Source organism: Etheostoma spectabile, chromosome 14 (assembly GCF_008692095.1).
Source record: "Etheostoma spectabile isolate EspeVRDwgs_2016 chromosome 14, UIUC_Espe_1.0, whole genome shotgun sequence".
NCBI classification, from domain to species: domain Eukaryota; kingdom Metazoa; phylum Chordata; class Actinopteri; order Perciformes; family Percidae; genus Etheostoma; species Etheostoma spectabile.
The window spans coordinates 11,501,277-11,515,297 of record NC_045746.1 but is presented as its reverse complement, the minus strand read 5'-3'; the positions used below and the strand labels follow the sequence as shown (position 1 = coordinate 11,515,297).

The 14,021-nt window shown below is 43.1% G+C and overlaps 1 protein-coding gene across 4 annotated transcripts in view; it reads right to left on the bottom strand.

Moving 5' to 3' along the window:
* Positions 1 to 14,021, bottom strand: part of LOC116701414 (growth factor receptor-bound protein 10) — a 103,142-nt gene that overhangs the window by 44,366 nt on the left and 44,755 nt on the right. Inside the window, exons 1-3 of one of the 4 annotated variants that reach the window (XM_032535115.1) lie at positions 5,191 to 5,772; positions 3,648 to 3,804; positions 1,452 to 1,567 (exon numbers count right to left, since the gene is read on the bottom strand). In XM_032535115.1, the coding sequence (XP_032391006.1) occupies positions 1,452 to 1,567; positions 3,648 to 3,804; positions 5,191 to 5,235 (318 nt within the window). In that variant the 5' untranslated portion in view covers positions 5,236 to 5,772. The other 3 variants (XM_032535116.1, XM_032535117.1, XM_032535114.1) reach the window with 3 other exon arrangements.

Sequence of the window (14,021 nt, the reverse complement as noted above, 5' to 3'; positions counted from 1 at the left end):
CCTTTGTTGTGTTTGATTGCTAGCTTGTAGCTAAGCTAGGAGTCATTTCAAAAAGTGTTTTAGCTAACGCTATCTATGACAGTTTGATTGCTAACGTTAGCTCAAACCGCCATTTCACTGACAGCCTTTATTGTGTTTGATGCTAACATGTAGCCAGCAGTGAACCAACTTTAAGTAACTCAATTTTTAATGTATTGACATTACAAAAGTCTCTAGTTAGCATCTTATATGCTACTTTTTGCAAAGTGACGCATGCCCGACTCAAATCTCTCTCCTCACATTGGGCAGTGACAGAGGAGTACAACGCTATCACACTTTCCTTTAACCCCTCATTGGACTAACTTTGTGGACACTACTGTGTGCCTGCATCAATAAGTAAGTCTGATGACAATGTTATGTAGGATTTATGAATGTACAATAGCAACAGTAGGCTAATTCACAAAGGTGCTACTTTATGTGTATTACGCATCTGCTCATGTGCGCTGCAAGAGTTATGTTTCTGTTTGAGTGTGTTTTTCAATGCAAATACAACCAAGAATGTAGTTTAATCTCAGTAATGATGGTTGATTAGGTTATTACTGTTGCTCTGTTAAAGACAAACGTTCCACTGTACTGTCGTTACGCAGATCACGGACATGTGATTGAGTCTAGACTTTACGGCAGCATAGGTAAGTGAAAGTAGGTCAAGTTGTAATTTACTGCCCCTACCAACGGCAGCATGTAATACTGTCTATTTACAGAGGGCATTTAAATGTATGTCTGATCGTTTCTCTGTCGTCAACTGCCAATTTAGGGGACATTTCCCAACCATACTTCCAGTGTGATTTCTGTGTTAGACAGGTTATGTCTATCATTGTGTCACATACAGTATATACAGTATATGAAAGAATAGTGGCTGGTTGGGGCTTTGCAGTTGGATAATAATTTTCTCTTGGTGTTTTAAGCCCCCAATGTCTCCTTCCAGGCAGCACTGTGACTGTTGACTTCAAGGCACCAAACCCTCACCTCAACCATTGCTTAACTGACTTTAAGGCAGCACTGGTGAACATTATCCCTGCTAAATGTCAGCATGTTAGCATTGAAATTTAGTGTTGTTAATGAGCATGTTGGCATGATGACATTAGCATTTAGCTGGAAGGACCATTTGTACAAAAAAAAAAAGCCTAAAAGAGCTGCTAGCATGGCTGTAGACTCGTCATCTTGTTGTGACTATCAATGAAGATTTCGAGGAGGAAATTATATTTCTGTGCCACAGAGGGTTTATCAGCCCACATTGAAAAAATATTTCGTTGGAGACACATATTTAAAGGTTTTAAATAGCAGCAGCTCCAACCCCGAAATATCAAGGCTGAAAAATCGGCTGAACCCCAGCTGTGTGTGTGGGTGTGTGGCAATGCGAGCTAAACCAAATCAGTCACAGAAATTACATTTTAGGGATGCAAGAGACTCACCAGGGGGCTCCTGAAGAATTCATATTTGGCATAGTTCTTTCTGAAGAGGAATTTACTGTCGCTGCTCATGGAGACTTGAACCTGAACCACCAGCTCGTGGTCCTCCAGACACCTTTCTGTATGGAGGACACAGACGGACAGTTTTAGTCCTCAACAGGGTTATGTTTACCTCAGGGATGTAACTGGAGGCAAACACAGACATCTTAAAATCAGTGCAAACTGCTTTAGGGCTTTTTAACAATATAATTAACAATAAGTAGAGTTCCACTTTATCATTTTTTCTTTTTTTTTTTTTAGGTATGATCTGCAGCATAACAAGCAGTTCTTCTGCATGCATTTCCTCTCCCTTCCTTCCTTCATTTTTCTTTTCTCTTTTTAACACTGAAAGCACATTCCGAGATGTCCTTGTCAATTGGTATAAATTGGAAAGAATGAGTCTTTTAAGCAGTGAAAATAGAGTGCACCACTTTTTCTCACATTAAATCTCCATGATGTAATTTCATAGTAAAAGTCATAGTTAGCGGTACCTGCCTTATACACTGCATCTTGTGTGATAAAGCACACACATCACCAGTTCTACTGTTATTGTATACAATGACACAGCAAGAAAAATACATGGCCTGTTTCTAAGAGACAAGCAAGGGAATAAGAGGTTAAATGAGGAGGGGCTGTGAAAAGAAAAAGCACTGTGAGACAGGGAGGGAGGAGGTGAAGGTGGAGAAGAGAAGTGATATGACATGAAGAGGGAGGAGGAGAAGGAGGAGGAGGAGGAGGTGGTGAGGGCATTGCAGGAAGATGATGTCATGTATTTAGGCTGATTGCTGAGAGCAGCTAAGCCATAAGCAAAGTACAAGCCACAGACAAACACACAACCACACATTAAGAGCTCACACAGGCCTAACCTGCTCACTGTGCACCACAGAGGCACAATTATTTTCTTCCAGTGTGTGTGTGTGTGTGTGTGTGTGTGTGTGTTTGTGCACACGATATGATAACAACCGGGATTTAGCACTAATTCTGCCGTCCAGATTAACTCACAAAGTCTTGTTTAATTAAGACAAAAAATACACAGACAGACAGACAGACAGAGAGACAGACACAGACACACAGACACACACACTCGTTCATATATTTTTGGTGAAACTGCAGTCACTTTTCTTGCTGAAAAAAATGTTCTGGCTACAGTTTAGGGGTGGAAATGTCTGAGTTCTTTTAAGTGTGTGTGGGTGTGTGCGCACACACACACACACACACACACACACACACACACACACACACACACACACAGGCTGCAAGCAGGGGAGTTTTTTTGAGGACGGTTAAGGAAAGATTGATTGGCTGGGAAGGGTAGGGGCTCGTCCGACACAGAAACGCGATTGGTTCCTTGCAGCTGGGGTATGACGCTTTAGTCCAGGCGTCTCCCTCCACCCCCCCGCCCTTCAATCGCTCCCTCTCTTTTGCTCTCTCTCTTTCTCTTTTTCCCTTCCTCCCTCTCCTCTCCTCACATTCCATCTCTCGAGTGCACTTTTTTTTCAGAAACGCAGATCAAGCAGCAAAGCACAAAGCAATCCTTTGACTCTAAAAATACAACTCGGGAGTAGGAAATTCTCACCGAGGACAAAGAAAGACCCAGGAGGGGAAAAAAATGAAGACATAAATAAAGCTTCAAACGGAGACACTGCAAAAGTGAAGAAGCAGAGCATGAGTCTTATGTTTTTGTTTTTTTTTCCCCTCTTCCCCTGAGCGAATTATTGGGAGGGAACAGGCATGTAAGTAGAACATGGAAAATGCCTAATCCTACGACTAACACACCTCACTCCCTGAGGCGTGCAGAAGGCATACAAGCACTGGTGCCATGCTCAAGTGAACATACACACAAGAGAGTATCCCCAACCATGCCGAGACACACAGACACACGCTAAAAGAGCAAAAATTAGGGCTATAACTGACAATGTAACAGAATTTGGCTCATATTAGTGGTGGGTCACCTGACTGCTGTTGTATCACCCTATCACAAACTGCTACATTACAGCACATAACCAACCCAGATACAGAGAGGCACAAAGTAGCATCAAAAGTAGATTGATGTCCATTTTTTCCAAAAGGAGCATGAATATAGCTACAAGCTTCTGCCAAATCCATGCTTGTGTGCACACCCACTCAACATATACAGTACACACACACACACGTTCTTACCGAGGCCGAGGACGGGATGGTGCTCCACCAGACTCCAGGCGTTGTCGTCCAGACAGTGGCTCTTGTAGACCAGGAGCTGACACACATCTCTGGCCGTCATGTCGGCTGGGATCTCCACCACTTTACCGGCCCCATCCTCACTCCACACCTTCACTATCTGGAAACACATGGGAATAATAATGGGCATGTGGATAAAAGAGGTTGTGTTTGACAGGCTGGAGAAAGTCTAATAAGAGTGATAGGGTGTGACGTGTCCTGAGACACTTTCGGGAATTTGAATCCGCAAGAGAAAAGGGAGAATGTTTCAGATTAGATGCTACATTTACCTCCATACCCAGGGTGCTTTGTCACATCCACACTTAAAAAGTCCTGTTCATATGATTCTATCACTCCAACATGAGAACCGCATTAAAAAAAGGAAGAAGGATGACGTCCTGGAAAGGTTGGCCAGCCCCGTGCGTCTCAGTTCAACTCTTTGTCCACAGCTAAACCCAACTCACTCATATCCACGGATATGCATGTAAACCTGTTCGCGCACGAACCGCCATAACACGTTTTCCGTCCCATGCTACAACATCTGCAATCGGAAAAGGAGAAAAAACTAATATTCACACTTGGACAGTAAAATAAAACCATGTATTTACACATCTTGCATTTTGTCCTTAAAAATGTCATCGCTGGGAGCAGCAAGCGGGTACAGTTCAAAGCACCAGTACCTCCCGTTGTTGCGCCATTTTGAACCATATCAGCCAAGTGGCCAAATCGACATTTAAACCAGGTGTAATTTTGTCTTCTCTGAGTGTGTTGCGGCACAGATAACCACAGACCAGCTGCTTCACACCACTGTATGAGCAGATTCACCCACGCCACAGAGAGCTCGCTACCACATGCAGCGCAACACATAAATATGCGCAAATAAACATTGGAAAGTGCCTGAAAACCACACAGACGACTGAGATTATCTTCCATGTATCAGAAAGAAATGTGTGTGTGTGTATATATATGTGTGTGTCTCCTTACACACCCACATACTTAACATCTTCTGTCCACGGCAGGGATACTGCTGCCCTGCACGTCACACAAAACCATCGGGGAACAACTGTTGAAAATTACATGAGACAAGACACAAATAGGGTGATGGGTACGGCCCGTAAGTAGGGTACGGAAAATGAAGTCGAACATTGGCACCGCAAAGTAGAAACAAGCAAAACACCAAAAACCGACAGCTACGGCGGCCTAGAAATGGCACAAAAAACCCAGCACGGTGTCGCAAACAGAGACTCCAAATGCAACCATAACCAACGTCACAGCGCTCTCTGCCCGTCCAAAGCCAGAAGACCTCCTCTCTTCCCTCACGCCCCCGGACGAAAAAAGTGATTTCATGACGCATGAGTTTTGCTTGAAAAAAAGTTTTAGAAACACTGACGGTGGAAAAATGCAAAGGTCCTCATCGCTGCAAAGTGATAATCGCAAACACACGTACACACACACAGCTCCCGACAGACATCCGGAAAAGAAAGGAACGCGCACACAAGTCTCTTACCTCCACAGCCTGAAATAGGCAACAGTCTGGAGAGCAGGATGGCATTTTCACACTGAGACGCCTTCCAGTGACACAGAGAGACAGAGGGAGAGAGAGGAAGGGGAGGAGGAGGAGGAGGAGGAGGAGGAGGAGGGGGGGAGGAGAGGGAGGGAAGGAAGTCAGGAAGAGAGGGAGGGAGGGACAGATTGGCAAGGAGAATGCAAGAGAGGTAAGAGGGAAGAGGGGGGAGAGGGAGGAAGTGACAGAGGAAGGACGACAGTGAAAGAGAGACAGAGCAAAAGAGAGACAGCCTGCCCCTTCTTCTCGTGCTGGGCAGCATAAAGGCTGAGCTGCGAGGAGTGGTATGAGCCACCGCTCCTCTCCTCCCTCTCCCCTTCCACCTCCTTCTCTCCTCCCCCCCCCTTCCTCACACTGGATTAACCCAGTGTGGGATTTTTAAAACGGTGAGCTGCTACCTGTCACGTACTCTACACTCTTATCTTCAGGGCTGCGTTCAAATCCCCTCATCCCTCCCAAAAAAAGATCACCATCAGCTCCTTTTACCGATGGCGCCGCACCAAAAGTAACAGTCTCTCTCCCTAAAACACGCCCACAACTCCACACACACACACACACACACACACACACACACACACACACACACACACACACACACACACACACACACACACACACACACACACACACACACACACACACACACACACACACACACACACACACACACACACGGATAGAGGGAAACCATACTCAAACTACAAAGCCAATCACTGAAAACATACACACACATCCCTTATTTCTATGCATCCACTGACATTTTCTTTGAGCTGCCTGACGGTTTTAATTTCTACCCCCTCCCTCCTATCCTCTTCCTCAGCAGTATGTGAAATACTATGAGAGAGTGTTAGGACCAGAGCAACATGTGTAACACACACTCACGGCTTCGAGGTTTGCAAAGAAGTCAACTGAAAAAAACGGTGGGGTGATTCGATATGAAGCTGTAGGGATCACGTGTCAGACGTTTGGTCTTTGCTGAGGGGGTCAAGGGAGGGGTACGGAGGGAGTGGGTGGGGGGGGGAGGAGGTTGCTCAGCAAATCTGCCCAGCCAAGAAGAGAAAGAGAGAGAGAGAGAGAGAGAGAAATAGAGAAAGAAAAAAGAGCTATGGAGGAATGTCAGTAATGCAATACTGAGTCATAATAAGGTGCATGTGTAGAGTGCAGGCCAACCCAGCTGGCCCCTGATACAGTGTGCATGAGAACTATGAGCCCCGTGCACGCGCACGCACGCACACACACACACACGCACACACGCACACTTAAAAGAGGAAGATAAAATGTAAACTATCACAACCACCTCCAGCAGTTTTTTTTTTTAACTTCACTGCTTGACTTTTTCCTCCAGTCTCATGCTGAAGCTTTGCAGCCATCTGGGGAGCAGTATAACTCTGAGCTCTTACTGAGTGCATAAAAATGTATGTGTGTGTGTCAGTGTGTGTCAGTGTGTGTACGCGTGTGTGTGTGACGATAATACATGTTTGTGTATGTGATGAACACATGTGAAAGAAAGGGAGATAACAAGCTTCAATTTCCTGCCGTTTAATCTCCCTTTTCTTTCTACATTTTCTATTTACATTTGTTTGTATACTTGTTCTTTAACTTTCTAACAAGTTAACTTTCTAACAAGTTAAAGACCCCCCCCCCCAAATTCCCTTCCCAGAATTCCCTCTTTTTCTCTCCACAAGAGGAGGGTGAGATGTAGAAACTTACAGGGTTATTGGTCTCCTATGCTGCTTATAGCAACACACACACACACACACACACACACACACACACACACACACCCACACACAACACCCCACACACACACACACACACACACACACACACCACACGAGAGCGAGAGAGAGGGGGTTAGCTTGGAGCCACGGCATATTGGATTGAAGGGTCTTCAGACACCTGCATGCCTATAAACAACACATACACACAAGCACAGTGTATGGGTCAGAGGTTAACAACAATAATCTGCGCCAGGGTCAGGCCCACTTGACCAAGAGGTTTATGGCCCCTAACCCTATAAGGCTGTAACGCACACACACACACACACACACACACACACACACACACACACACACACACACACACACACACACACACCACCAACACAACACAGCTACACAGCAGCAGAACAAATGCTCCACTCATACAAGCTAACACAGGCAGCAAACTTGTTGTCTTAAGCCAGAGCAGATCTGTTCCACAGTAATACGACCCACTGATTATAAAAAACAATCGTATTTTATTCATGGATGGGGGGTGCAGAGGTAGTGATGGCCACAATCTTTTTAATGCATTCTGGGCTGTTTTAATATTTACGAACCATTGTGGTAAAAGATGATATAAAACTTACAAATGAATGTAATGTAATGACTGGACTTAGAGGTTGATGTAGTTTGACAGCAGGAAATAAAACCTGGAAGAAAAATGATTAAAAAAAAAATTGCAAATAAAATCATAAAGTGGAAAGATTAAAGTGGCAATAGTTCAGTTAGGCAGGAGGTTTTTTGCTGCACCACAGAAAATGTATGGCAAGTAATTACTACTTGTACTATGGAAAACATAGTAAAGCACACAAACGAATATAGCGTGTGATGAAAAATCATTCGAAAAAGAATACACTTTTTGACTTGCGAGATGCCAGCGAGCGGAAACACCAACAGCAAAAGTGAGTTGTTCTCTTTTTAGTGAACTCTGAATACAAACAATGTTCTCAATGCTGAGTTCATGCCCCTGGTGATACTTGGAGCAAAGTCTCATGTTGTGTCAAGCCTTGTTAGTGTTTTAAAAATAGTGATTTTGATGCTATTTTAATAGTGCCCCTAGCACTCCCATTCAAAAAGCCATTTGACCGAAAAACAAAAATACAGTTAATCTTAAAAGTGGCCTTTACGTCCTAATTATGCTTTTAAACAAAAGTTTGACTCTGGTATATTCACAAAAAGCCTAGGTTGCATTTTGGCAAGAGTCACTCTTTAAAAAGCTACAAGTCAGATATTCCCATCAATGAATTGAAATAAGTTTATGAACAAAATCAATAATAGAATTTAAAATCCTTCTACTCACCTACAAAGCTCTTCATGGTCGGGCACCATCTTATCTTAAAGAGCTCATAGTACCTTACTACCCCACCAGAGCACTGCGCTCCCAGAATGCAGGGTTCCTAGAGTCTCTAAAAGTAAAATTGGAGCCAGATCAGGCTCCTCTCCTGTGGAACCAGGTTCCAGTTTGGGTTCAGGAGTTCATTTAAGAGTAGGCTTAAGACTTTCCTCTTTGATAAAGCTTATAGTTAGAGCTGGCTAAGGAGAGTCCTGAACCATCCCTTAGTTACGTTGCTATAGGCCTAGACTGCTGGGGGTACTTCCCATAATGCACTGAGCACCTCTCTCCTCCTCCTTCTTCTCTCCATCTGTGTGTAAACTCATTCCATTAATGCATGTTACTAACTCGACTTCTTCCCTTTCCCGGAGTCTTGTGCTCTCTCGCCCCCAGAGTCTTGCCCTCTCCTCTCTCCTCCTATCGCTTCCTGCAGATGTTTCTGGCTCTGGATCTTTGGTTGGAGTCACTTGCTGCCTCCATGTTCCTGCTCGACACCCTTTGCTCTCTTTCTCTCTCTCTCCCCCAACCGGTCGAGGCAGATTAACCATGGTTCTGCTCAAGGTTTCTGCCTCTTAATGGAAGTCTTTCCTTGCCTCTGTAGCCTAGTGTTTGCTAGGTGGAACTGTTGGGTTTCTGTAAATAACATCACAGAGTACGGTCTAGACGTGCTCTTTTATGAAAAGCGCAAAGAGACAACTGTTGACATTTAACGCTATATAAATAAAATTGAATTGAAATTGTAGATAGTGCTTAGTATTGCCTTGGTTTGTACAAAACACATGAAAACTATTGATTACTGACACTCATCTCTCAGCAAACAGTGAAATTTTAACTAGAAAATGGCTTAAACGTAAGAAAAGTATTGTTTCAGTAGTTAATAGTAGTCATTAGCTAAGGGGATAGTTTGGATATTTTTGAAGTGGGGTTGTATGAGGTACTTATACATTATCAGTGTATTGCCTACAGTAGATCACTATATTTAGAATGTTTCACCGCTTTGCCTTGTTGTCAGACAGCTCTGTTTAAGTTTACATAGGGTGAACTGAAGACATTATCTGATATGATCTCTTGAAAGCCACCAGACTCCTTTGACAAAACCAGTAATTTTACTTTGCAGATCACGTGAGTTGCTGTCCTACCGCTGCCTCAATCGGTTAGTTTAGTATCACATCCAGACAAAATTTTAAAAAATCTGTTACCGTTATTTTTTTCCTATAGATGTATATATTACCTGCCGATAATTCTACTGTAAATGGTGTAAACTAACACACCCATCACCAATGTCAGCAGTTAAAGGCTGGTTGGTGGTGACTTCCCACCCTGGTCTAATACAGCATCAGCTGTCTTTCATGTCTGTCAGTGGTCGGGTTTCAAGCCAGACAGGCCAAACTCAATTTCACCACACTGGAGTGCCACCATAAAGGCTCAGTGAGTGGCGCACCTCCCCACCCCCCCATGGCCCATCACTGGCATGACACCGTCGTGTCTCTCTCGCTCTCTTTCTACCACACACAAAGTGTACACAGGCAGACAGAAAGCCTCAGAATGACTGATAGACGTCTAATACTTAGTCCTGGGAATCCCTTCTTGCGCAAATATCACCCAAAGTTTTTTCGACATAAAGTCATGCAATTGATCGAATAAAACAGAACCTGGCTCATTATATATATACAGTCCCTGACAAAAGTCTTGTCGCTTATCTATTTTGTAGAAACCACCGCTATTAACTGAATTTAATTAATCAATTGGTTGTAAGAAATAGCTATATGAGAAAGCTAAAACCCTCCAAATGATGGTTCATTGCACTGAAATAAATTAGTTTCACTAAAAAAAGATTATATTTAAACAAGACAGAAAGGTCAATTTTGGCAAGACAAAAGTTTTGTTGCCTATACATAAATTGAACAAATTTACTACAAATACTAAAATATGTCAGAAATTAAATAGTGGTGCTGTGGATTCAAATGTAATCTCTGTATGAATTCCATGAGCTTGAAGGACTGACACCATGTGGTTTGGCAGGATCATACAATGTGTTGATGAAGCATCAGGAATAGCTAGGAAAGCAGTCCTGCTGCCTCCCAGAGTTCATCAATATTCTTGGTTTGGTCTTCCATGCTTCCTCTTTCATCCTACCCCACAATGCTCATGATGTTCATGTCTGGTGACTGGGCCGGCCAATCCTGGAGCATTGATCTTCTCGCCTTGAGGAACTTTGAAGTGGAGATGGAAGTATGCAATGGAGCACCCTCCTGCTGCAGAATTTGGCCTCTTATGGTTGGGATATAAGAGGTAGCTAAGATTCTGGTATTTGAGACTATTGATGTTGCCTTCCACCCTGCAGATCTCCACACACCCCCATACTGGATGTAGGGACTTCAGGGGACCAGGTCTGGTGGAGCTCTGCTGCAGTGGGAAATGGGCTGGCCTTGGATTTGGAGCCAACAAAAACGGTCCTCTCGAGCAGTGTCTTGCGGGGTCTGCTGACCTGGGGTTGTCAAAAACATCTCCAGTGTCTTTAAATGTTTTTTTAATCCTCTGTACTTGACGCTGAGACACATTGAAGGTGTCTGTCACATCAGCAGGATCTGGTCTTCAGCTCGTGATAATCAAAACTTTAGTCAGGGGAATCTTAGGCATTGTGCAGAGGTCTAGTTGCAGTTGATGTGAAGGTCTAGTGTACTGGGGTTTTTATTACACACCTGAGACCTGATTGATCCATTAGTGCACAGGTGGAAGCTCATATTACAGGCGCCACCCGAACAAACACTTATGTCTTTGCAAAAATTGACTCAATGGGCTTTACCAAGCTGTGAATATTAGGATACTTTTTAACAGTTTCTTTTTGCACTGAAACATATTACAAAATCTGTTGGGATTAAAATGAGCCATTTCTTGTAAATAAATCTTGATTAGAAATATATTTCAGTGGCACTTCAGGTCAATTTGTACAAAGGTGACAAGACTTTTGTCAGGGACTGTACAGTATATATATATACACATATGGGGTCATAAGGGGCAAGATTCCAGATTCCAAGTTACCTCCCGTTTCTCTGCTTTGCCCATAATTTACCGAGTTTAAGACTCATACCTCTCTCTGTCTGTGGTCAGCTGATGAGATTCTGCACGCAATGGTCTGTCTCTCTCCTCCTCAAAAGCTACAGACTCAGAAATGGCACAGCTCATTGTGGGACTGGCTCTAGTGGCTGTAATTCTGCACCAAGGCTAAAAGAGACTTCAGATACAGTATTAGGGGACCACTAAGGCCTATATAAAAGATACTTCAGATACAGTATTAGGGGACCACTAAGGTCTATACAAAAGAGACTTCAGATACAGTATTAGGGGACCACTAAGCATATAAGCAATATAAAAGCGCACCATGTCATGGGGACCTTTAATGTAATGCGGAACTACCGCTAGATACGCAGGTTCTTCAGGGACATCTAATCTGTGGCACGGCCTTAGCTCTAAAGTTCTGATTGGTGCCTATGTAGCCGAGCTCCACCTGTATGCATATTTTTTTCAGGCCGATGGTGCAGTGAGTGAGTCAGAAATAGCAGCATTAAGGACGAGTATGACAAGTGGTGGCGACCTACAAGAGTAAGATGGCCCGCCGGCCTATTTAAAATCGCAAGTTTGGGAAAACTTGGGTTTCCCCAGTCAGTTACAGTAGTACAGGCGAGAGAGTGGTGGACAAGACGAGGACTTTGTGTTGGTGTTGGTCAGCAGTTGTCGGGTGTGTGAGTGGAAATACATCTAACATTCTAACGCATATCCAATGCCATCACCCAGAGAACAAAAGCAACAAACTGTGTATCCAAGAACACTTAAATCAGTGTAAATTACATTATATAAGACACAGACTGCTGTTGTAGATTAGTGTTACGTTTACAGGTAATTAGGGCCCTATTGAAACTGAAGGAATTATTATTATTATGGCAAATCAATTGTCTTTTTGAGGGGCTTAACATGCTCAAAAACTTACCAAATTTGGCGGTCGCATCAATCCTGGTGAAAATGTACGTATTTTAAGGGTTTTGGGAATAGGCGCACAAAAATGGCTCGCTAGCGCAGTACGTTTAACGTAGACTCCGAAAACGTGGTACTCATATGTAGCATGTCAAGTACATGAAATTCCATTGGAGCCATACCCTAAATCAAACAGGAAGTCCGCCATTTTGAACTGAAAGTTCGAAATTGTGAGAGTGAAAGTGTGATTTTGACCCATTTCCACATCTCGCACTTTAACAAACTCCTCCTAGAGATTTTATCCAATCAACTTAAAATTTGGTCTGTGCCCTCTTAAGGCCTTAGGGATGAAAAAGTTTTTCGTCATAGCGCATGGCGGTGGCAGAGCGGCCATTTTGTTCGTTTTGCAATCGAAACAGGAAGTGGGTGTAACTTGAGTGTACATTGTCCAAGTGGCTCGAAACTTTTCAGGATTCATCAGAGTCCAACCCTGACGACATATAAAAGCCGATATTGGCTCAAAGTCATAACGCCCCTTAGTGGCAACAAGAAGTAGACCTAAAAGTCAAGCTGCTATACTTTATACTTTATTTTTGTCGATGCTAAAACACTATATCGTTCAGACTTGGCGTACTTGAGTTTGTGCACGTGTGCAAGCAAAGCAGCAAAGCAAAGAAGACTATGTTCCCTGAGAAATTACAAGTTGCGTCATTGCATTGCCACGGCATTGAAAACACTTACTGCTTGGCACAAACTCAAAATATGTCCTGTAAATCTTCATTACACACACATGCACCTGATCTGTTTGCAGTGGGTCAGCAGACCATTGCGTGCAGAAGTTAATCAGCTGACCACAGACAGAGAGGGAGGTATGAGTCTTAAACTCGGAGTGTGTGACTCAGAGCCTTCATTTAGTTTTTATGAAACTGCTACCGCATATGTACTGTAGCCATGGATTTAAAAATAATTATGATGTCTAAAATCTACTGTTAACTTTTTTCATCAGCTATTAAAACTCTCTTCAAGCAATAAGTGACACAATTAAAATAAATAATGGATAGTAAAATATCAAACCACTAAGCACAGTCTGGCTATTAAAAGACAACCAGAAGGCAACAATTGCAAAAATGTGGGGGACAATGTTGTTCAACATCAACAATTCTGAGTTATCTCAAAAAGCATCCACCTCGTTTAAGCAAGGAGGAGGGAGGGAAAAGGTTTGACAATGTCATCACGACATTAGTTCCAGACATGTATTAGATATCAAAGACAAATAAAAAAAATTCTCCTGATGATGTTGCTAGAAGAAAAGACAGGGGATCTCCAAAATGTGGCATTAACATCTGTGCCAAATTGTATGGCAACCCATTTGATCGTTGAGACATTTCACCAAAAAACATAGTGGGGCAAGAGGAAAAGTCAGAAGATCACTAAAGGCATTAGGATTCCTCCTCTGGGAACCATGAATGGCTTTGCGGAATTTCACAGCAGTTCCTCTGATAGTTATTGAGGCATTTCAGTCAGGACAAAGTGGTGGACCGACCAAACCGACCAACCCTGCCATCCCTACATGTGCTGCCATTGCTAAAAAAGAAAAACACCCAATCGATCAGACTGTAAATGTTTGTTAAATTTCTCGGCACCAAATATCTTAATAATCATGTCATGCACTGACTAACACTCTTTCACATCCTTATTTTCGTTAA